Raw genomic sequence first — 24,910 nt, 5'->3', positions numbered from 1 at the left:
GCTATTTCTGTATGATGTCACACTGCTCACCTAAATCAGCAGTATAAGATATATATATATATATATATATATATATATATATATATATATATATATATATATATATATATATATGTATATATATACACATATATATGTATATATATACACATATATATGTATATATTATATATGTGTGTGTATATGTATATATACATTAATACATTTATTGTTTAATTTGATTATTAAAAAATTATTTATTTTTTTAAATATTGAGCATTTTTCTACAAACAAGATTTAAGTATTTTCACTACTGTATAAAGCAAAACTAATATGAATTCTAAAATGTAATAATTTGGTCCTCTAACATTGAAAAAATTTTCATCACTCAATTGATGAAAATAAATTGATGTAAAAAAAAAAAGTTCATTACAGCCTTCATCAAGATGAGTATTTAGTTATTTTGTATATATATATAGTTGATATATTTATTTCTTTTACAGCTGCAAATAATACATTTGGAAATCTAATGAATGTAAATAAATTCTTTTTTTGGCTAATCATATTCAATAATGAGCATGATGGTGCAGAAACAGGTTGCTTTTTTTATTTAGATACTTTTATTTTGTTTTGCAAGAGATGGTGTTAAAAATATTAATGAAGACGAAACTCAATATAGTAGAACCTAATAAAGTAAATAACTATACATCCAGTATAGTTATTATTTATGTCAATATAATCATGTTAAAAATTGTTAACATTTAGTTACTAGTAATTCAAACCTTCCCAGGAAACGCATGTGATTTTTTGGTCTTGTTTATCTACAAAGTTTTGGCTGTGACCAAGTCTAAATAAAAAAACAAAAGTTTTTTTATTTAGATTTGGTCACAGCGGTTTGCAAGTTATATTATATTAAGCATTTCAATTCTTTGTGGAAAAAACTAAGTTTCTAAAATTAAGAAAGCAAAACAAACAAAATAGGAAATTAAAATAAATTTAGATAAAAAATTAATGATTTAAATAATTTGTGTACTGTTTTTATTTTCATTTTTTAAGGGTGGTTGTTATTAAATTCAGTATTTCAAAAGTCTTTTTTTGCAATACATATACTTGTTAAATTAACATTTATCATCCGCAACCCGAATTGAAAACCAGTTACACATTCAGTCGTAGGAGCCTCAGGGAAGAAAGAGAAAAGATTATGTTCGAGTAAGAGTTGGTTAAAAACTATTAAAAGGTGTTGGACAGCTGTCCAATATAAAAGCACAAAATTCAAGCAAAGATTTATTAATAATTGTTTATGTATATTTCACAATAGCATATAGTATAGTAGACCAAAAGGCAGAGGGCGGGTTGAACTAAGCGCACTAAGCTGAATCTTTAAAAGCAGCAGATATCCAAAATTATGAAGCGTTAAAAGGTTAAGGATAAAAAACATACAGAAATAGAAAGGTAATATGAAACAATTAAGGCTATATGAAAAATGTGTAGATGACATGGCATAAATGAAGTTTAAAAACTATGTATAAATGTGAGTGTGCCTTACTTAGAAAATACATTGAGAGGCTTAAATGCTATAAGAAATCTGACTGTGAAGAAATGTTTATCATTCAAAAACATACAATAGAAAGATTTTTTATAAACAAAAAAAAAGAAGATAAATGATTACAAAGAAAGTATATGAGTATCAGGGTTTTAAAGAAAAACAATGAAAAATTGGATAGTGCTGGGATTTTGCTGCTAAAATAGCAACCACCTTAAAGAAACGAAAATAAAAACTACTTAAATTGTTATTTTTTTTTTTTTTATTTCATTTTAATTTCCTATTTTGTAAGTTTTGCTTTCTTTGTTTTCAAAACTTTTTTTTTGCAAAGTATTGAAACTCCTAATATTATAAAACTTGCAAACGGCCGTGACCAAGTTGTCTAATTAAAAAAATTGTGCCTAGACAAACGAGATAAAAAACCACACGCATCTCCTGGGAAGATGTGTAATCTATAATCATTATTAATAAAAAATAATTATACATTTTTACAAAGTTTCTACAAATTTATATTTACCAAACAATGTAGTAATTTATAGCAGATTTAAACTTATTTTTGACAATATTGTATATATATCAAGCCTTACCGGGAAGTGCATGCCTTTGCACGCCTTGTTCTTCCATGCCTAAAGTAATTTTTTTAGACACTCAAAGAACCGAAGACTATGCGAAATAGAAAATCTAAATAAAATAAGCTAAAACATTTATTATTAAAAAAAGAAAATTGTTCTCAAAAAAGTAATATACCTAAATATTTTACTGTTTTTGTTTTCTCATTTTTAGGTCCTTTGTTATTTTCCACTTCCAAAATTAATATGTCGAGGAAAAAAGTAGATAAGAATATTACGAAAATTAAAAATATTTTTTGATATACAATTTTTTCGCGACTTTTTTCAGTCAGTATATCAATGGAATACTTTGTAATTTGCGCTAGAATCACTGACAATTTTTAAATTGGTTTTTCAAATATTTTAACTAAACTTTACTGTTTTTATCAATGCACAAGAAAGCGAGAAAACTAATTGCTATTTATATGTAAAAAGAAATTTTTTTTTTCATTAAGTTTTTCATGTGAAAAAATAAAAAGTCATTAATACTAATATTTAAATATAAGATATTTGATTGTTTTTAATACCCCCATTGAAATAGTCTGTACTTTTGTAGGATTATTCAAATAGTGCATTTAAACCCAATAGTTTATTTCCTGATAAACTATTGTTATTGACGATGCTCCAAAAACTTGTGGGCTAGTGCATTGTTACTTTACTGAACTTTTTTAACGAAATGTTTAGGAGCCTATTTAAATTTTTTTTTTAATTTTTTAAATGCATATTTTTTAATACAGCAATCTTTATGTTCATTATCTCTAGTAATTTGTATTAATGTTGGAAATTGGGCATTATAAAGGAAAAAGTTTTAGACATGCATCAAATGCGGTAAATATATTTATTTAAAAAACCATGTTGTTCTTTTATTTAACTTATTCCCTCATTACAAAAATTATTAATCAAAAAATTTACAAATGAATAACAATTAATTTTTTCATTTTCCTATTGCATAAGTATTGAGAAAAAAATGTCAAATTTAGCAAAAACATTTTTAAAAGCAAAAAGACGTACAAAACAAATAAACGTAAGAAAAAAAGATTAACAAAATTTCTCATAGTTCTAGTGTATATAGCAAATTAGTTTCTTAATTAAATGGACTGAGAAAAAATGTGAATAAATTGTATATCAAAACTTTCAATTGTTGTTAAATTGTTATAAAAGATAATGTGTTTTTCAACAATGACTTTAAAAAAAAGAATACATAAGTTGTATGAAAATTTTGTTTAAAAAAAAAATATTTTTATTTACTTTTTTTAATTATTAAAATTTCTAGTTTATTTAATTAAACTTAATATTTTGTTACAATTTTGTTTCTTTTTTTAAGATTTTTTTTTCTTAGTAGATAAGTTTAGCTTTTTGCCTCAAATTATTAAAACGCTTTATAAGTTAAAAGATGCAAACTGCTGTGGTCAGTTTGTCTAAAAAAATTACTCTAAACAAGGACGAACAAGGTGTGCTTCCAGAAAGGCTATATATATATTTATATATACATATATATATATATAACCCTTGGAATAAAGAAATATAAGGTCGGCTATAATTTGCTGACCTTAGTCTGTTAGAGGTTGGCATCAGGTTAGCAAAAAAATTTGATACTAAGGTTTTACCATAAAACATATATATATATTTTTAAACATCTTTGCTTCCGACATGGCTGCAAGCAACCATTAATTAGAGTTGAAAGTTACTAGAAGAGGAAAGATAAAGATTGTAGAGCAAGATATTAATTGACAGGCGACTTAAGAGATTGCAATTATATGAATCAGGAAAGCAAGATGAAGGACGTGGATTCCAAAGAACTGATGTTCAAGGAAAAAAAACTTGATGAATAAGAGTTTTAGGAGCACTTAGGAACAGTCACAGAAAAAATTATATGAATCAGGAAAGCAAGATGAAGGAGGTGGATTTCAAAGAACTGATGTTCAAGGAAAAAAACTTGATGAATAAGAGTTTTAGGAGCTTAGGAACAGTCACAGAAAAAGGATGACACTTAATTGAATGACGAGTAACACGAGAATGAATTTTAGTAGATAGCGCAAGAGGTGCTTTCTCTTTAGAGAGGTCCTGTTATAGTATTTAAAGAAAAGAGAAAGAGAAGCAACATTACGACGATGTGATAATAGTTGGAGGTTGGCTGCAAAGGCAACTATGTTTACAATGTGTTTTTGCACTTTATCTAAAAGAGAAAGGGAATCATCCGATCCGCCCCATATATTTGATATATGGTTTCCAAGAAAGATTGGAAGTAAGAGTTAATCCTAGAAGATGGGGTAAATAACTCATTGAGTACATTACTATTCATATATATAGAAAGATCTGAATTATTGCGATAATGATTGGCTGAAATTTAGAATTTCAGCCAATCATTATCGCAATAATTCAGATCTTTCTATATATTTTAAATTTAAATTGGCTGAAAGAGAGTTTTATCTGAATTAAAGTTTATCAGCCACTGTGAGCCCCATGCTGTAGCAGAAGTGAGATCCTTTTCAAGTTCAATGCCCCCTCCAAGCAATCAGAGGGTGTTGGTTTCTTATCACGACAAGAATAAATGATAGTATCATCAGCAAACAATGCTACCTTAGATGTGAGAATATCTGGAAGATCGTTAATGTAAATTAAAGAGTGTAGGGCCAAGGATAGAACCTTGAGAAACCCCTGAAGTTACAAAATATGAAGAAGAGTGCTGTCCAATCGTAGTATAAAAGTCCAACTTTTATACTACGATTGGAAAGGAAGGATTTAATGATTTTAAAGATGTTACCAGATACACCGTAAGAAGAAAGCTTATGGAGAAGACCAGCATGCCAAACTTGATCAAAAGCTTTAGAAATGTCAAAAGTGATGACTCAACCTCTTCACCTTTATCTAATGCACGATAAAACCTATCGTTTATTACTGTTAGCAAATCAGCCGTAGAACGAGAAGATCGAGTTACAGTAAGTTATTAGATTCAAGATTAGAAATTAAGTGTTTGTTAATTTAAGATTCAAAAATCTTGCTTATGATAGAAAGAAGACTAATGGGACGATAGTTAGACAAATCAGATTGCTCTCCAGAATTCTTAAAGATAGGGATAACGGATGCCGCCTTACAGCAGGCTGCAAAACAAGACTCTGATAAGCACTTGTTGAATAGTTTTGAGAGTATAGTAAGCGACAGAGTTTTGAGAGTAAGCGACAGCTCCGGAGAACACTTCTGCAAAACAATAACAGATATGGTGTATGGGCCTCAAGCTGTAGAAGAGTCTAGGCAGGAAATCACTTTAGATACAGATGCTGGAGTGATACGAATGTCAAGCAATCGATCAACCTGTTTTTTGGCAATATCAGGTAGAACGCAACTAGCGGAATCAAGAGGTAATATTGATTAAAAGTTTTTAGCAAACAATTCAGCTTTGCCTTTAGGTGAGGTGACAAAGTCTGAACCTTACATGTGAGGTTAAATTACAGATTTGCCCTTATTATTGATACTATTAAAGATTCTCTAGAAGTCACGAGAGCCTAATTTTTGAGATGAGATACGAGATTTCATGACCTGAGAATAGCAGGCTTTGGCGTTAGACAAAACGAAAGCACATAAACGAAATAATAATGCTAAACGAAAGCACATAAAAGAATAGTCTGTGCATTCAAAACTAGTTTTCCGACAAATGGGTGAATTCTTATGAATGTAAATGCCCAGACAAAGCATGTGACTGTTGGAGTCTTTACGAATTAAAGGAAGATAACTATCAACACTAAGATCAAAAGATGAGATAGCCGAACTCAAATTAGTCTCACAAAGAACAAGTAGGTCTGGTGAACTTTGCAAGAGATAAGACTCAACAGAAGAAAAGTTGCTTCGAAGACCTCGAATATTAGTGAATGATAGGTTAGAGAGCTAGGTGATATGATTGTTTTTTGTGTTTTATAGTTTTGGTACTTTAATCATTTTTAAATTAGTTAAAGAACTTGACTCAAAGCATAGACAGTACTCAGTACACTGTTTAATAGTCCAAGCAAATGCCTCATTACTATTAATAAACTCTAAGCCGTAACAAAAGGCTCCAAATATGGCCTTGACAAAGCACACCAAAAGTACAAGTAGGGACACCATCCATGCGCAACATGGCACTGTTAATACTTTGATATTTTTCAGTTGTTGATGGAATCTGAGAGCTACCACAGAGTTCAGGAAACCTGACTGATATTTTCATTAAGTATTTCTTAAATGTAATTTTTACAAAAAGACCACTCTCCTTATTCTTATTTTAATTTATGAGATGGCTTGGCCCTACAGAAAGATTTTATGCAATTAACTTGGCCATACAGAAAGATTTTTAGAAAACATGAATCAGCGCTTTTTAAAAGGGCAAATTTGCTCAAAACATTTTGAAAAAAAAGTTCATATAATAAATAAGCTACATCTGCATTTTAATATTACCCCAATGAAATTAAAACTATTATGTTTAAATTTTAGGATTAGCTTTTGTAAAATTACCAAGCAAGCAGTGAATGCATGTCAACAACAACAAGGAACATTTTGATCTGGTCAAATCTGTTTAAATTAGATAACTGTCAACTTAACATCTTTTTTTTTTTTTTTTGATTTCCTAAAATTTACCTTTTTTCAAGTAATAAATAATATGTACATATTTATTTCAGTTTCAGAAAAAACCACTCTCTAATTCTTTTTAATAACTTAAACTAAATTATTTATTATTTAGAGCAACTTTTGAAAGCTATATTGGCTTTTTGAAAATTTTACCCCAGTAAAATGATAGTTAACATTTGATGATGACATGTTTATAATTTATTAAAATCTTTCAATAAATTATAAAAATGGTATAAAAATCAGCAATTTCAACAAAAAAGGCTAAGGATTGCATGTCTTGGATGTTTTCACATGGAGTTGCCCAGATTGAACACATCGCCTGGTTGCCTTGAATCTCAAAACATTGATTAGTTCTGTTATTAGTTTGTGGAGAAAACTAAGTAATAATTGATAAGATTATTGTAAATAATATGAAGCAGAGTGTTGTATTGTTGTGCATATTTTTACAGTGGTTATCATTTTGAAAGGATTGCTTTACTTGATCATTTCTAAATATGTTCAAAAAAAAACAATAACATCAATTAAGCTTACCTTATAAAGCAAATGTATGGATTACCAAACCAAATTACCAAACCAAACAAAGTTTTGGATTAACCAGCCTCAAACAACGCTGCTTGCATGGAAACCATATTGAACTTTCACAATGTTTAATAATATCAGAGCATGCCATTAGTTCAACAACTTTAAAAACAACCTCAATACATAACTCATCATCCAGACACGCATAGTGTCACTTATGTCAGATTTCCAGCTTCTATCATACATTATACTACTACAGTTATATTTAAAAGTTATTAAAAAGCTGGAAATGGAGCTAATCTGACATTAGTGACACTATGCGTTATTTAAAGTTTTATTATATATATATATATATATATATATATATATATATATATATATATATATCTGTTTTTATTTATAGATTTATTGTTAATTTTTTCTTTCATTCATACTTTAAACTTTCTTTTTTTAAATAATTTAATTTTCGATTTGAATTATTTAGCTTAAAAGTAATAAATTATTCAGCTTAATTCTGCTTTTAAAAGCAAATCTCATATAACTTTTTATTCAGCTTTATTCTGCCTTACTCTTAAAAGCAAATCTCATATATTTTGTTATTTTGCATTTAGTAAATCATGATGGTAAGCTTTTACAAATATTAAAAGATTATAAATTTGCATAAAATTTATAGAATTATTTATATTATATTTATATTTATACTGTTTAAATAAATACGATTAAGAGAATAATGTTTTATAACTGTATTTAAAAATGTAATGATTCTAATAGATTATATTTATAACTTTCTTTTTTTAATTTTAAAAGATTATAAATTCAAGATTGTTGCTAACATTGTTGTTATTTTTTTAATTGATTTTGCATAACTTTGATTTTTAAAATCTTTATGAAAAAATTTGTTATAAACTTTAAATAAATGTCAACTGGTATAAGAAAAAATATTTTCATATATATATATATAAATATATATATATATATATATATATATATATATATATATATATAAATATATATATATATATATATATATATATATATATATATATATATATATATATATATAAATATATATATATATATATATATATATATATATATATATATATATATATATATATATATATATATATATATATATATATATATATATATATATATATATAAGTCATTATGTATAGTATACAAAATTTTGATTTACTGATTATGTTATGTAGTATACAAAAGAAATGATTTTATGAGTATAAATTATTGTTGTTAGTGTTTAGATTATTGAAAATGTTAAAAGTATAATTATTGCTTATATATTGCGTATATTACTGATGGTATTAGACTTTTTTATGATATTTATTTAATAATAAGAGGTTAGTGTTTCACTAACTATTTTAAACAAATAGTTAATTAAAAATATTTTTAACAGGGTTTCCAGCGTGCTCAGTTGACGCTCCAGGAGGTGCAAGATCTTGCAGATCGTCAACGCCAACAAATCCTTTACAACAGCCAGGAAATTATGGAGAAACAAAAGCAACTAATGAGAATGCACACAGACTTTAAAACACGCTTTAAAATTCAAAACGGATCTCAGTCTATGTCTGAAGACATGATTCCTACTGGTCCATCTGCACCTGGATCGAAACAGGCACGCATTTCTTCCCCTCAATCAACTACACTAAGTCCTAGCACCCCAGAAATTAAACCTGAAAAAGAACAATATGCAAGAATGCTTAGACAAACTTATCAAAATATGGGTAAAATGCAGAATAGAAATCAGCTTCTGCATGATTTGAACATAAAGAAGTTTACTAATATTGAGTTAGGTAAACAAAATTTATTTTTTATCAATTTTGATAATATTCAGTTTTTATGTATCTTTTAATTTTTATTTCCTGAGATGCTGTTATTTATATAAAATGTGTTGTAAATATAGTTAGATTTTCTCTAGTAATACAACATTTAGTTTTATTGCAATATGGTCCATCTCTTTCTACATAAAGAAAGTTTAGCATTAATTTGACTACCATGAAATTAAAATTACTATCATGGTTGCTGTCAAAAAAAAAAATTTCATTTATTTTTCTGTGATCATTTACCTAAGTGGATCGAACTCGGAATGGGGATCGAAATCGGAACCTCTCGCTTCATAGAGAGAGGTTCCGAGTTCGATCCCCACCACATCCCTGGTAGTACCGCGCTCAACTTGTTTCTCCGCGCAGCGGCCTTGTTCGTCAAGTTTCGTGTTTCGGAGTTATAGAGTTGAGAGAGGGTTATAACCACAATTAAGTAGCCTCCTCGTCTTTAGTGGCCTTTGGGCCTTGAGGAGGTGAATTATCAAAAAAAAAAAAAAAAAAAGTGACATCTTTTCCTATGACTATTTCTATGTGCTCTAAAATGATTTTAACAGATGATGCATAAGTTATTGGACATAATAAAAACTTTAATATCTTATTAAAAAGTAAAGAAAAAACTGTTTGGATTTTTATCTAAATTAAAGTATTTATTTGTGAATAAAAGTCTGTTATTTTTTACATTTAAAACTCTATTATCTGCTATAGATTTCAATTTTGCTTTCACAACTTTGATTGTCAACTGTAAAAAATTTATATTAATTTTTTCAGTTTTGATTTGATGCAATCAATCAAAACTTTTTCTGATTAAGCTAGTCAACATCCTTTGTAAATCTTTTAGGCCACATACCCTCAAAAGTTGTCATTATGTCATACTTGAAACACAGCCAGTACAAAACTCTTGATTTTTCCATTTTTTGACTATAGACAAATGTCTTTAGTCTGGCTTTTTTACTTTAGGATGTATGATGACCAGATAGCTTTTTATCAGAAAATGAAAAACCAGTTTCAAGTCTTTTTAAGTTATCATAGGTTGTATTTTGTACTAATTCTTCTTTTTCGTAATTATTTAAAATTTCACTTTTTTATGTATTTTGATTTTTTAAAAAAAAATATTTTGAGAGGTTATCAAAAAAGTTCTTGTTCTGTTGCATTTAATCGTATAATTTGTTTTTAATTAATAAAATAAACATTTCATAGATTTTTTATGCATACCATGTGATGATTAATTAGCAAAAAAAAATTGAATTAAAATTTTTTCAATAACTTATGTATCACCGGTTGTTTCGATAGTTTGCAGCTTTTTGAGTTGTTTTTGTGTTCTCTATCTCACTATCTTATTTTACTAGTAGCTTAAATAGTGATTAACCCTATAATTTGCAAGTTTTTTTTTAAATTAAGAAAAACTGACAATTAGAGCATTTTTCAAAATTCAAATGCAACTTGTAATGACTTCAAAATAAGGCAATGATGATAAATCAAAGAGAAATTGCTGTAAATTTGATATTATTTTAAAATAAAAGGAGTATTTTAAAATAATATCAAATTTTATGTATTTTACTGCATGTTGCTGTTTGGCAATAGTGATAAGATAGTTTGAATCAACTCTATTTAACTTAGTTTTCAGTCAAGAATGTTGAATGCTAAGTTTTTAAGAGTCAACTCATTGATGCTTGCTTAACTCATTTAGTGATTTTTATGCAAGGTTTTTGCCAGGCAAACTTAATAGTAAAAAATTTAAATACTTTCAAAATCAGAAATTTGAAGTTATCAAGTTAGTAACTAATTGTTTTTGATTATTTTAATAAAGAAAGTTTTGAGACTGTAATGATCTTTAGTTCACAGTATATAAAAAAAACCATGAAAGTTATTTTGAATAAACAATAACACTGAATAATAAAAAGTACCAATATTTTTAATTGGTGGAATAAACACATTTTCAGATCATATTAGATTTTTTTTTAAATATAATAATAAGGTACTCCAAGAAGACTTATTGGTCTTATCACAGAGCACCACAGGAAGCATTTAACCAGGAAGTTCACACCTCCTTTCCTATCTATGTCGCTAGAGCTGGCGTTGAACCACAAACCTCTTTGTTCTGAGCTATACTTTAACAACTGTGCCATGGCTGCTCATAAATATTTCAAATTTTTCAGTTTAAAATTTTATTCAATTTTAAATAATAAAAATTAAAATAAATCAAAATGGTAATTTTTTTTGAAGTTCAAGTAATAATGCAAGCTTTTGATTTGAAAAGCATTTTATAAAACATTCTTTTTAAACATTATAACAATTTAAGCAATTTAAATTGTTGTTACTTAAATTGTTATAATGGTCTCAAAAGTGTGAGATCATTAAACGTCAAAACAATATAATAGTTTTCATTTTAAGGATCAAAATTGATTAAAATATATAAAGTGTATAATAAAATATATAAAATGTATTTAAAATAGTATAAAATCGGAAAAAAATAATACTAAATAAAAGAAAGTTACAATTACAAACACTTAATATATGGAAATATCATATTAGTTAAAAATATTTGAATCATCCATAGAGATTAGAATTAGAGATCAGATCACCCATTTAGGGTGATCTAATCTCTTAATTCTAAAGCTGTCTTGTTAAATTTTCATTTCTCATAGAGGCAGCTCTTATAGAAGTCTCATAGGGCAGCTCTTATAGAGGTCTCATAGAGGCAGCTCTTATCGAGGTCTCATAGAGGCAGCTCTCTTATAAACCCTGGTACAATGTTATTAGCTCTACAACATTAGAATAATAATCCTGTTGGGCATAAAATTGTTGGTTTTAGTTTTGTAAAAATCTTTAGATTTGTTAAAACTTCAAAAAAAAAAAGCAAAAGCATAATCTCTGTTGTTCAATTTGTTATTTTAGGTTAATATACACATCTAATAATATTACTAACTTCCATTAAACATCTTTTTTCACCAGATTTTTTTTTTCTTTTTTTTTTTTCTTGTATTTTTTCTGATTGTATATTGAATCATAGATAATGCTATATTATTCTATATTTGCATTATACTTTTTAAATATATATAGTTCAAATATTTTTATTTATCTATTTAAAAAACAGTTAATTGAATATATATAACTTGAGTAAGTTTAGTTATTTTTAAAATAATCTATTTTAGTTATTTTTAAAATAATCTATTTTAGTTATTTTTAAAATAATCTATAGCGAAGGGAATATGTAAAAAATTAATTCATTTAGTATTGTTTTGTATATTGTTGTATATTGTTTTTGATGTTTTGTATACTCTCGTAAATTTGTATAGTTCAAGTGTTTGAAATAACGGCTGGTATTAATAATATTAATAAATAAGGATCTTTTGGGTTATTGACAAAATGTGCTAAAAAAATTAGGCAGACAAGAAGTTATTTTGAAGTTAACTACAACACAAAGAATGAAAATAGTAGACAATTTATTTAGATGATAATTTCTGAATCTAAAGGTAAAGATAAAATCCAGCATAGCATTCTTTAAGTAAAATAATTAAAAAACAGCAAAAAGTTTTTTTGCTGATTTTTAATATTTATTATTTTTTTACGAAAAATATTTAATAATTATTATTTTAATATTTTTCGCAAAAATAAAGTGAAATGTAGATCGATGGATTTAAAAAAGTTTTGTTTTCCAGAAAAAGAATATTTTACATCTACAATCTTAAGTAGATAAGTTAACAATAAAAATATGTATCCATAAGGTAGCTCGAAAAAACAGCATTATTGAGAAATGTCTGCGTTCACCTCCTAAATGTGTACTTTATAACAAAATTTCAAACATTTCTTTATAAAAAAAATTTTATCCTCAAGATCCTTGAAAATTAAAGGTCAAATCAAGCAAAGTTATATAAAAATTTCAAAAATAATATTTAGATAGCCAAAAATAAATTTTGTTAAACTTTTTTGATAATATTAATGTCCATCTAAGGTTCTTAAGTTATCCCTAAAAATAGTTTTCTAAGTGTTACCTCATTGGACATGCTTTTATTGTTCACTTTGAATCCACGATTTTTCTAATGAATGGTTATATTGAATATATGAATGGTTCTGGAGCAGGCTCAGAAGCTGTTTTCTTCCTCAGAAGCTTATTTCTTCTTGTGTTTCTATTCAATCTTTACTTTTCACTGGTTTTCTTTGTTATTATTTCTAACTATAAATTTTATTTTTAAAAGTGATTTCTTTGCTATTAGAAATCAATCAGCATTATATAAAATCTAAGAATAAATCATTATTATCACTTCAAACTATCAAACTGAATTATTTTTTAATTTGTATAGCTCATGTTTTATTATTTTATTAGGCAAGTTATTTTCAATTTTTTTTTTTTGAATGGTTCTGGTCTTATTAACGCATTAATTCAACCTTATTAATTAGTTTCTTTCCTTGCCATATAGCTTTTCTTATATTATTAATCAGATATTTATTTAAAAATCTTTTTCCTTAATTCTTACTTGATGATGATGATGATTATAAATGTTGACATTATCATAATCATGATATCATAATTATTATCAAAAACATGATGATCTTGTCATCATTATGTTTTTTTTTTGTTGTAGGTTATGAACTTAATAAAGTTCGATCCATCTTTGCTTCAAAACAAAACGAGTTAGCTGAAGCAGTTAAAAAGGTTGATGTGTTAACTCATCAGTTAGATAGTCGTAGAAATAGTGCATCTGGAGCATCTGTACCAACACCTGAGCGTATTAACAGAAGAAAAAAGATTCAAGCTGCAAAGGATGAAGTGGATCGATTACGAAATGAACTTATAGTCAGTTGTTTTTTTTAATTTGTAATTCAATGTATATGTAACTCATAGGTTTAGATTTTTTTAATTTTTTAACAATTCAGAAAAAATAAAATTATGATAACTTATTATTATTTAGTTAAAAGTTTGTAATAGCTTTATTCTTCTTAATTACGTTGTTATAGGTACGAAATGAAATGAGCTCTCAGCAAAGTCATCAACTTCAGCTTCAACGAGACATTATACTAGAAAAAAAAGCTGAGCTGCGAGAGCTTAACAATCGTATGAATGAACTTGGCAATGCATTAAAAAATCAAAATAATCAACCTGGAAATCAGAAAGAAATAGATGTTTCAAAAGATAATCAGCAGTTACGTTTTAATGACACTTATTTGCAAGATACTTTAAATCGAAAGCGCTCAGTAGGAAACAAGCCTAATGTAGTTGACATAAATTCTAATATAGTTGCTACTGAAAAGGAATCATTAAACAAAAATTCTGTTGAGCAAGTATCAAAAACTTTGTCAGCTGACACTCCTTTAACTCTAGAAGAATTTAAAAAGAATTTATCTACATTTAAATTACCCAAACCCTTACCTCCTCAACGTACAACTCCTGTCTCTATTGTTGAAAAAAAGGAAATTCCTATATATACCACTAAAAATAACGAGGAAAATATTACATTGCTTCGCCAAGATATAAAAGGAGAATTACTAGAAGACAAAAAGTCTATCAACACTACACCTCTAAATAGCTTGACTAACTCAACCCCATATTCTGATTTATCACTCTCATTTGATTCAGACAAAATTGTCATAAAGTCAAATGATTCAGCTCTAAATTCAATTACAAATAAATCTGATGATAGTTCTAAACCTTTAATACTTGTTAAACCAACCTTGTCAGTTAAACCAATGATGGAAAACAACAACCTTGATAAAATTGATGATAGCATTGCAGCATATTATGTGAAACCGTCAAATGATATAACTGTTTCTGAATACGACAAAGAAATTTTTATTCCACAGCCTGATTATCCTAATGACTTTCCTAGTGAACCTGATGGATTTGAACTTTCTTTCGCTGACATTGATGAGATTAATGAAACTCAAACAGATCTTTGGACTGGAAGCTTGATTCCTCAATCACCATATGATAGTGAGTCTGATGATTTTGAAAATGTTCCTGTTCCATTAATTATAAGCTTACCTCCTGAGAAAATGCCTCCACCTATTCTTATGAAACCTGATAAACCTAGAAAACCTAAACGTAAACTAGTGCTAGACCCTTTTGCATTGTTGCTTGATTCTGCATTAGAAGGAGAGTTGGGATTAGTTAAAGAAATTTTGAACCAGGTTTTTTGAATTTTACATTTTTCACCTTCACTTTTTCGTTGTTTTTTAGCTTCTTTTTTTTTAATAATCTGTTTAATTTTTGTTTTCTCACTTATTGAATTCATTCAATAATTTTTATTTTTCAATAATATTTTCAATTAGGTTCCTAATCCAAGTCGTGCCAATCCTGAAGGTATCACTGCTTTACACAATGCTGTATGCGGTAATCATAAAGACGTTGTACGTTTCCTTGTTGAAGTTGGTTGTGATATCAATTCAGCTGACAATAATGGATGGTACATATTTTATGCTTCTTATGGAAGTTTAAAAGTTGTATTTACGTTTTTTTCAGTATGTTAACATGTAACTTTGTATATATATATTTATATTTTTTAGGACTCCTTTGCATTGTGCCGCATTTTATAATGATACTGAGTTATGTAGGTTTCTTGTTGAACACGGTGCTTCAGTATTTGCTATGACCTACACTGATTATCAAACACCTGCACATAAATGTTCTCAACTTGATGACAACTATGATAATTGCTTTGGTTACTTGCATGGTATTATTACTTTTATCGAGTTTTTTTTGTAACATTAAAATTTTTTTTCGTCTTTAATTATTTTTATTCTTTATTAGAGTGTAAAGAAAATGTTGGGCGTATAAATGGCGGACTTGTTCACGCTCTCTTCGACTACACAGCTGAGAGCGACGATGAACTAAGTTTTTATTGTGGTGACACGCTAACTGTTTTAAAAAGAGGTGATAATAATGAAAAAGAATGGTGGTGGTGTCGCAATAAAAATGGAGAAGTTGGATATGTCGCGTGTAATTTAGTTGGCGTAATATGATTTCTTAATATTTTTTTAATTTAAGTACTTTTGCTTTGTTAATTTAGCATCTTTTGGTTTGAAAATTTTGTTAAATCTTTATTTCCTTTTTTTTTTTAGAATTTTCCTCGTATTGCAGCAGAAGTTTGAATTTTTCTACCTTGCTTTCTCAAAGATTATAATCTTTAAGAAAGTTCCAATAATAATGGACTTTAATGAGTTTAACGAAGAGCTCGTTAATGTTTTTCAGAGACCAATATAAGGTTGCATTCACGGTTCAAAACAATGATATCGAGGAATCGTAAAAATATCGAGGAATTATAAAAAGATTTGCACTGTATGATAAGCAGCAAGATTGTGACGGATGCAATTAATGGCAAATGAATCAAATTTTCAAATAAATAAATTTATACATTTTTAAATATTAAATTTATTTAGTGATCTTTGTTATGTTTTTACTTCAAAGTTTTGTAATATGATTTTATTTTTATATTGTTGTAAATACCTGTAGTAATTGTACATATGGCATGAACTCGTTTTAGGTTCTGGTATGTAAAGTTGTTTTTATTAAATAACAGTTATATAGATGTTTATTTTATTTTTTTTAATCTCGAATAACTTAAAAGTACTTTTTCGACCTTTTTGAAAGGCTTTTTTTAGATAAATCTACCTGAAAAAGGTGTATTAGACAGCCTGCATACCTGTTAGGTGTCGATCGTGTCGTTTTAAGAATTTTTTTTGTATGAGAAAGCTCAATCAATTCAGATTAATTATTTGAAGAAGAAAAAAACATTTAAACTTTTTAAAAAGTGTTAATTCCTAAGAAAATTTGTTTGGAATTTACCGTTATCGATAACACTAGAGATGCAAAAAACGTGTTCTTTTGCTATCGTGTTTTTTTCGCCCAAAATAACGCGGGTTTTTTTTTTGTGGAGTGTTTTTGGCTTTTACAGATTCTTTTAGTGTTTTTGTCTTCTTTTAGTGTTTTTTGTTTTGTTTTGTTTTTGTTCTTTATTACAATATTTAATACAATATTTACAAATATATCAATAAGAAAAATTACATGCAAAGAAATCGTTAAAAAAAAATAAAAGATAAAGAACGCAGATACTCAAAGAAGGCCATACAGGTCTTGTCACCGAGAACCGCTGTTGAAGAACTTTGAACTTAATTTAGATTTTAGAAAAAACAAAAATAAATAAATCCAAATTTTAAACTTTTCTTTAGTTATGGCCTTTATGGCTTGAATTAAAATACCAATTCTTCTGAATTGCATGACTCCAGCGAAAACAATAATATCATAACATTCTTGATAAACAAATACGTCTCGCATCTATACAATCATTGATTCTTGTTACTCAAATATATCTTACAATCACACTAATCTTAATTGTTAATTAATAAATAAACGAAAATAATAAGAATATGATTGCACTAGGTACATCTAAATGCACTCTAAGGTTGTCCAAAAGATTGTGTAGAAGAATTTATCAAATGTTGGTGCGTTTATGTTTACGCTTCCACCGACAAAAATGCTAAACCACTGCCAAAGGATGGTTAACTTCCAAAAGTATCATACATACAATATTTGCAGATACATCCATTCACATATATCAATTATTATTTATTTTTTTTATCTTTTTATATATTTTTTATTACAAAATTAAATTCAATATTAAAAGTATATACCGTTCGTAATACAAATAATTTACAAATATTACGAATTAAAATAAAAATTAAAGTAAACAAGTAAATAATAAATGTAAATAAAAGTAAATGACTAGTGTACAAATAATGTCTGTGCGACTTTTAACAAAATTCAAATAATAGTGTTTAAATATAGTTTCTCACATTAACTTTAAATCAATATTGTATAATAGTAAAATATAAATGAGTGATAACAAAACTGGGTTTAATTAAAAGTATAAAAATATATTTTCTATTGAGAAAATTACTTTTTTTAGTTTTCTTTTGAACATATGTTGTCTTTTAACTTTTAACTTTTTTAAAATGTTTCCAACTTTTCTAAAATGTTTTTATTTAGTTTTGTTTGAGTATTTTAGATTCTATATCAAATTATATTAAAATTAATCTATTTTTATTAAAGCGTGATCGGAGTTTACAAAAGAGTTAAATTAATGATTTTTTTATTTCTAAAATGGTTAACAAACTATTTGTTCTTTTCCAAATTTGAATTCAAAAATTGATAAAAAAACAATTTTAGTTTTAGTTTTATTATCTAAAACTCATCTACAGAAGAATCTTGACTAAAAAACTCTAATTCTTGGTCAAGTGACTTTTGCGATAAAAACACTAATTTTGCTGCTCTTTCATTTGTTAATCTGTTTCTTTTGGCACTGAGTATTTGCATAACTTCTAAAACTTCTTTCGCAAACAGCACTTGTAGCAGGAAGCTGAAGAATTTTTGCTGCTAATTTTGATAATTCAGTAGATGAACATAATCCGTTCCACCAGTTTGGACCAAACGTTGGGTCAATAGCTGTCCATATAAAAGTTTTTGAAAAAGCTCCTTCTTTACATCGGTAATTTGCTAAATCAGCCAATAAAATATCTATTTTGGTGTTATGTGAGTTTACAGCAATTGAATATATTACTTCACATGCATCAATCTGTTAAAAAAATTTAGATATTGCATTAATGGTTTTACTTAGTTTAATAAAAATAAAGAAGGTTCTAATAAATTAACATTTTGTTCCCCCATATCTTCCTTAATATTGAGGGTCAAGTAGATTAGCCGCCATGAATTTTTGTTAAGTTGGTTCCTATGAAACCAAAAATATATATTTTCGAACTCCAAAAATATATTGATGATCACATAGTGGCCTATAATAGTCAAACTAACCCCTAAAAATAGAGTTTACTAGAAAAACAATTACTCATGAGTAAAAGCTCATTTTACTTTCAAACTTGGTATACTTGTGCATGCTACCTGTACCTAGTGCGTGAGTTTTTTTAATTAAAAGACCTTGTTTCTTTTAATAAAAAAGAACCGTATTTTCGAAAAATCTGCTACTAGGCCTCCGATCTTAGTTATTATTATTATTTATTATTATTCTATTTTATTTTGCCGTTTAACAAATTTGACAGTTTCCATAAATTTACAATTAAGTTAATGGCCGGAGCCAGGGACGTGGTGGCACCTGAAAAGCAGGTACGAATTTCCAGAAGAAGGGCCCGGTGAAGTACTTTTAACGAGAGACAAATACGCGATCAAGGAAATTATTTATACTAAAAAAAGTTTTTAATGGATGCAAAATATTGCGTAATTCATTTGTATCAGCATATTTTTTTATTATGTCTGAATGCGTCAAATTCCATATTTTCTCATGTTCCATTGACAAGAGAATACAATCCCCAACATGCTCTAATCTCAACCGATTTGCTGGACGAGTTTTGACAAGTTTCAGTTTGCTGAAAACTCTCTCACACTCTGCTGAATTTGTTGGAATTGTACTGAATATCTTGGAAAGAACTGCAACTGAGCATCTAACAACTGCAAATACAGCATCTAACATAATCTTCAGTATAAAATTGTAAATGGTGAGGAAAGAAGACAAAGTTTCGTTATCCTTCTCAGCAGCCTTTCTTGTTATCTCCACAAAATCAACCATTTTAGTAGCGAATTTATTTAAACTGATACCAATTTTGAATTTTTTAAGCACTGATTGATTTTTTTCTTGTGAATTAGAGTTAAGCAAATTATGACTAAAATCTTCAATCATATTCTTCAATAAAAAATGTCTATGCTTTCTAAAACTTTCCGCTGTGAAGAAAATCTGTCAACAAGAATTGCAGTTACTAAATCCATTTCGGTATAAAACACTTCTGCTAGCCACTGATCTTTAGCCTGAGTAAGCCGTTCATCTTTGTTTCATCGAAGTTCAATCGTTTCTTTTTGCGAGTCCTTTTCTCAACAAATGTTTGCTGTTCAAGCTGACCTTCAGTTGAAAATTTAACAGTAGATATAATAGCATTTTGGCTAGAACTGTCCCTTAGTACTTGAAGCTTTTCCAGTGATACATCGACAGATATTATAGCGATGGAAAAATCAAGTGTTTCTCTTTGAAGAATTTTATTTAGGGGACCCAAGATAGTAAAAATTTCTTTGAAGAGATGCAAGTCACAATTGCTTCATATGACTGAAATTAGGATAAAAGACCTTGTGCTTCACTTCGAATATTCATTTTAAATGCCATTTGAAATTTGTTCAAGGCAATCGATAACTGCAGGGTATAGTGTCAGCAGTCGGTCTGTAGCATTTTGTAAGGAACTGAAACAAACACTGTGGGTAGCAGCCAGTTCAAGAGACTGATCCACATCCTCAAGAAGAGATTCGCACTTCTTAAATATATTATTTCGTTTCTGTATAGAAAAGTCTTTTATTTCTGTACATCACCAGGCTTGTTTTCTGTTCCAAAAAGGTTAACAGAAACAACAAAAGATTTTGCGCAAGCTTTCATAACCAGATTTGTTCCATGAGATCCACAATAAATATTTAATGCCGTGGGAGAACACTGCATCAAGTGTGTTGCAACTCATTTGTTTATTCTTTGCATATTGCTTGCACCATCAAAAGGCATACACTTTTAAATATCTACGTTATTTAATTTGAGCTCATCTTTGATTTTTTCACTTATTCCTTTACCAGTTGTTGTTTCAATTTCAACCATTGAAATCAGATGCTCCTTTACAACAGCCTCTTCTGCAGCAAGCGTAAAATAACGTAATACAATAGAAGTTTGCTCACAGAGTGTAATATCAGTGGTGCCATCAGCAGATAGTGAAAAGAGTACTGAATTATCCTTCTTCTGAAAGACTTCTGAAATATCCTTCTTAACCATCTGTGTCATAGTATGAATTAGCTTGTTTTAAATATATAATTAGAAAGAAACGTAAAAAGTTAGAAATTTTTTGCAATATTTGGATTGCTTTGCAAACAATGCAAAAATCTTTGTCTAGTTATAGAGAGTAGGTTAGCCATGACCTTTTCTACACGACTTCAATGTCATTAACTTTAACTGATTCAGTGTAATACTTAGATAACCTTGAATGTTTTGTTGGCTGATTTGGCTTTAATACAATAAATTGCATTTTATTAATCATCTTTGCAATTTTTAGTTCTAGAAATTTAGCTGGATCATTATCATTGACATTTACAATGTTGTCTGGTTGCTTCTGATAATCTTTTCTGCTAGAGTTAGGTCCATCGCTGCAGTTACAGGCACTTCATAATTACCCATTTCTACAGTCACTTACTTAGTTTCAGTAATGTTTCAGTTTCTGAATGTTTCTGAATATTGTAGTTCTACTCCTTTATCTGCTGCAATTATGACATCATGATTACTGTCTGTTTCTTGTACAGATGATTGGTCACTAATCTCTGTGATTGGCTCTGTTTCAATAATAGGCTTACTTGTGATGTTCATAATGGATGTTGATGTTAATTCTACATTCTCTGTTGCTGTAAAAGATGTCCCAGATTTTTCTCTGTATTTATTGCACTTGCATTGACGTGAGACCTGCCGTTTACTTTAATTGTTTTGGATTACCAGCTGCTTTCAATTCACCAGATTTGTTTTTCCATGTTGCCTCTTTCTTTTTTTTTTCCTTTATTTCAGCTGAAGCATAAGTAAATATAAAGTTAAAAAAATGTCCTATGATAGAAACCAAGGCATTGGTTTCTTTGAGTTATAACTATTATCAGTGCATGGAATTTATAAATAGTAGCACTATTCATAAAGTCCATGGACTGATAGAGAGTGGACTGGAGCATATTGAGTAGTAGTGAATGAAAGTAATGGCAAAAATTCATTAGGCACATAATTTTATCTATCAAACATATATTAACCATATTTGTCAATGCAAAGCAAATGAATTCATGCGTTTTATATATTTATTGTTTTGAACTTTCTAATAACATTTTTCTCTTTTTTCTGTTCATGGGATGGTTAATTTCATCAGATAAAGAGGAGAATTAATTAATCGTTCGTCACTACAATGCTTGTTTTCGGTATCCTTTTCGTTTAGCAATACTGCCTAACCTTCTTCTGTCAGCCATCCTTGCGTCAACATACCGTTCTCTTCGTTTTTTTAGCCGAGATGCTCGTTGTTCAGATGATTCATTTGCTCTAGCACGAAATTTCCGTTCTCTTTCTCGAGCAAGACAAGCTAATCGATTAATTTCAGTTTCCAGCTTTCTTTTTTATATTTAGCTATCTTCTTTATATTTCTACGTTTATAAGATATTTACTTTAAAAACTTTATTATTTCTTAATTACTATTTATAAGTAAAGATTAAAGCATTACTTACTTTTTTACAGTATAAAATCTATCAATTTCAGGTCAACAACTTTTTTTATTATTATTATACGCTTTATTTATTTACACTAAAAAAAGATTGTTGTTTTTTTTTTGTTTCAATTACTTTTCTTAACGAACTTTTTATTTACGCTAAACTAAAGTTTAGCGTATTTCTTTTATTATTACCGCCGACTTAGTGTTTGTTTTGCGCGGACATCAAACAAACAAACAAACCGACGTGAAAGCAAGTTAAATAAAATGTTGTAAAAAATGCCCTGATAGAAACTTATAGAACTAAAATAAATTTTTTCTCTTTGAGGATTGGGGGCCCAATTTCTTTTTGGGGGCCCAGTTTACTGAGCCAGAATCAGGGCCCAGTACAAGTCCTCGTACCCTCGTACTGGGCCACCACGTCCCTGCCCGGAGCAAGAAGAAGGCATAATTTGCCTTATCGCCAAGCACCGTGTTACAATTTATAATTTTTACAAAGTGGGGCAGATCTTCTAATGATACCCTTTCTATTTTAGACAAGGTGCAAAAACGCATTGTAAACATAGTTAGACCTGCTTTTGCAGCCAACCTCCAACCATTATCACATTGTCGTAATGTTGCTTCTCTTTCTCTTTTCTACAAATACTATAATGGCCACTGCTCTAAAGAGCTAGCGTCTCTTGTGCCATCTACTAAAATTCATTCTCGTGTTACTGGTCATTCAATTAAGTCTCATCTTTTTTCTGTGACTGTTCCTAAGTGCTCCGAAAACTCTTATTCCTCAAGTTTTTTACCTTGAATATCAGTTTTTTAGATTTCGCTTCCTTCATCTTGCTTTCCTGATTCATGTAATTTGCGATCTTTTAAGTCGACTGTCAATCATTATCTTGCTCTACAATCTTCATCTTTTCTCTTCCAGTAACTTCTTCATCTTTTCTCTTCCAGTAACTTCTTCATCTTTTCTCTTCCAGTAACTCTAATTAGTGGTTGCTTGCAGCCTTGTTGGAAGCGAAGATGTTTAAAAAAAAGAATAAATAAATAAAACTTATAACATAGTCATAAGAAATAGATAGTCTGGTCACTCGAGCCGTATTATGTAATTTTTCTAATATTCGTTAAAAACACTTGAAAACTGTCGAACAACCAGCAGCAGAGTGCACAAAGTATGGAAATGGACAAAGAGTTCAATGGTGAATTTGATATTGAAACATTCTCCAAAGAAAAAAATTATTTTTTTCTTTGGAGAATGATTTTCTTTTTGCAGACGAAAATTTTAATAAAGATTTAGACGCCTTGGTGTTGGAGTAATCTAGTGAACCTATTGAAAGCAAATTTTCTTGCACAATTTGCTCTAAGAAGTGCATATCTCAAACCCTATCTCTATTAGAGGCAACAATAGATAGTTTTAAAGATAATGGCGGTGCAGAAAAGTTTTATCCTCAATTTTACAAAGATATTAATTGTGATAGAGGAATTTTCATTAACAGTCTATGAACTATGCAATCATGTTTTAGCATTTCTTACAAACTCATTTTACAATAATTTGTTTTTAAACTTTAATGATTTATTGTCAGTTGAACTTCCAAATAGAGATAAAGAAATTATTTTGTATTTATGTGGTTATGTATTCAGTACATTTCCAGAGTTTGCAGTTCGCTGGTATGGCAGAAAAAGTTAAGCACAGACTGCCTTTCGCTTCTTAATGCTGGTAAAATAAAACAATTCTTTAAGAACCCTGAAACATCCACTGATTCTTACCAAAAATTTGTAAATGCTAAAAATCGAGGTGGTTTGTGGAAAGTGTCTCCTCCAGTTTTAGAAATCTTTACAAAAGTTGAGCTTCTCATTCGCCAACAAAGTAATGGTTTTGTAAAAAAAAATTGATTAAGAACTAATTGTAACCAAAATTTTAAAAATCAGTGTTGTTATGGCAAGCATATCTGAACTTTATAGTCTTTGCACAAATCAAGTATCCAAAGAACTTTCTTTAAACACATAAAAGTTACTTTAAATAAAATTATGAGTAAAATATTAATACCAGAAAAAAAACATTCGAAAAATTTAGAACTATATTAAAAAATACTTTATATATATAAAAAAAAAATCTATTCCTCTCTTGTTTTAACTATTTGAGATTATATACAGGACCGCTCTAAGCTCAATTGAGTCAAGATTAAATTATGACACCATACACCGAAGTGAAAAGGTGTCAAATAAAGGTTTTTGTTAAGATTTCTTACTTTACAGAAAATGTAAATATGCTAAGAGCAGACATTAAACCACTAATCTATTGCTTCTAATGCAAGCAATCTAACCATATATATACATATATATATATATATATATATATATATATATATATATATATATATATATATATATATATATATATATATATATATATATATATATATATATATATATATATATATGTATATATTATAGCATATTTATGCAACTAAATGTTATCGTATTTTTGTTACATTAATTATGAATATTTAAATTTTTCATAAATATGAATTTTTAAAAAAAGAAATAAAAAAACAAAGAATAATGAAAAAAAAGACTGCTGC

The 24,910-nt window shown here is 28.1% G+C and overlaps 1 protein-coding gene across 2 annotated transcripts; it reads left to right on the top strand.

The window, feature by feature from the left end:
- The first annotated feature begins 466 nt into the window (after window positions 1–466).
- LOC100207524 (apoptosis-stimulating of p53 protein 2) lies at window positions 467–16,618 on the top strand. Of its 2 annotated transcripts, none has more exons than XM_065800516.1 (8): window positions 467–575; window positions 8,663–9,059; window positions 13,673–13,884; window positions 14,046–15,215; window positions 15,357–15,490; window positions 15,591–15,757; window positions 15,835–16,037; window positions 16,146–16,618. In XM_065800516.1, the coding sequence occupies exons 1-8, from the start codon at window positions 552–554 to the stop codon at window positions 16,173–16,175; spliced, it is 2,337 nt and encodes a 778-aa protein (XP_065656588.1). In that variant the 5' UTR covers window positions 467–551; the 3' UTR covers window positions 16,176–16,618. The 2 variants fall into 2 exon arrangements, with proteins under 2 accessions (XP_065656588.1, XP_065656589.1); XM_065800517.1 differs by lacking the exon at window positions 467–575 and adding an exon at window positions 7,795–7,868.
- Window positions 16,619–24,910: the final 8,292 nt, after the last annotated feature.

Source organism: Hydra vulgaris, chromosome 06, assembly GCF_038396675.1.
Source record: "Hydra vulgaris chromosome 06, alternate assembly HydraT2T_AEP".
NCBI lineage: Eukaryota > Metazoa > Cnidaria > Hydrozoa > Anthoathecata > Hydridae > Hydra > Hydra vulgaris.
Note: the sequence above shows the minus strand (reverse complement) of the source record. Positions and strands in the feature narration are given on the sequence as shown.

What these genes read in the sequence shown, in the direction of transcription:
- LOC100207524 (XM_065800516.1), top strand. Translation starts at nt 552, where the DNA reads ATGAGCATGATGGTGCAGAAACAG. An exon ending in TTAAAGAAATTTTGAACCAG is followed by an intron (nt 15,216 to 15,356) that starts GTTTTTTGAATT and finishes ATTTTCAATTAG; the next exon opens with GTTCCTAATCCAAGTCGTGC. An exon ending in TCGCGTGTAATTTAGTTGGC is followed by an intron (nt 16,038 to 16,145) that starts GTAATATGATTT and finishes TTTTTTTTTTAG; the next exon opens with AATTTTCCTCGTATTGCAGC.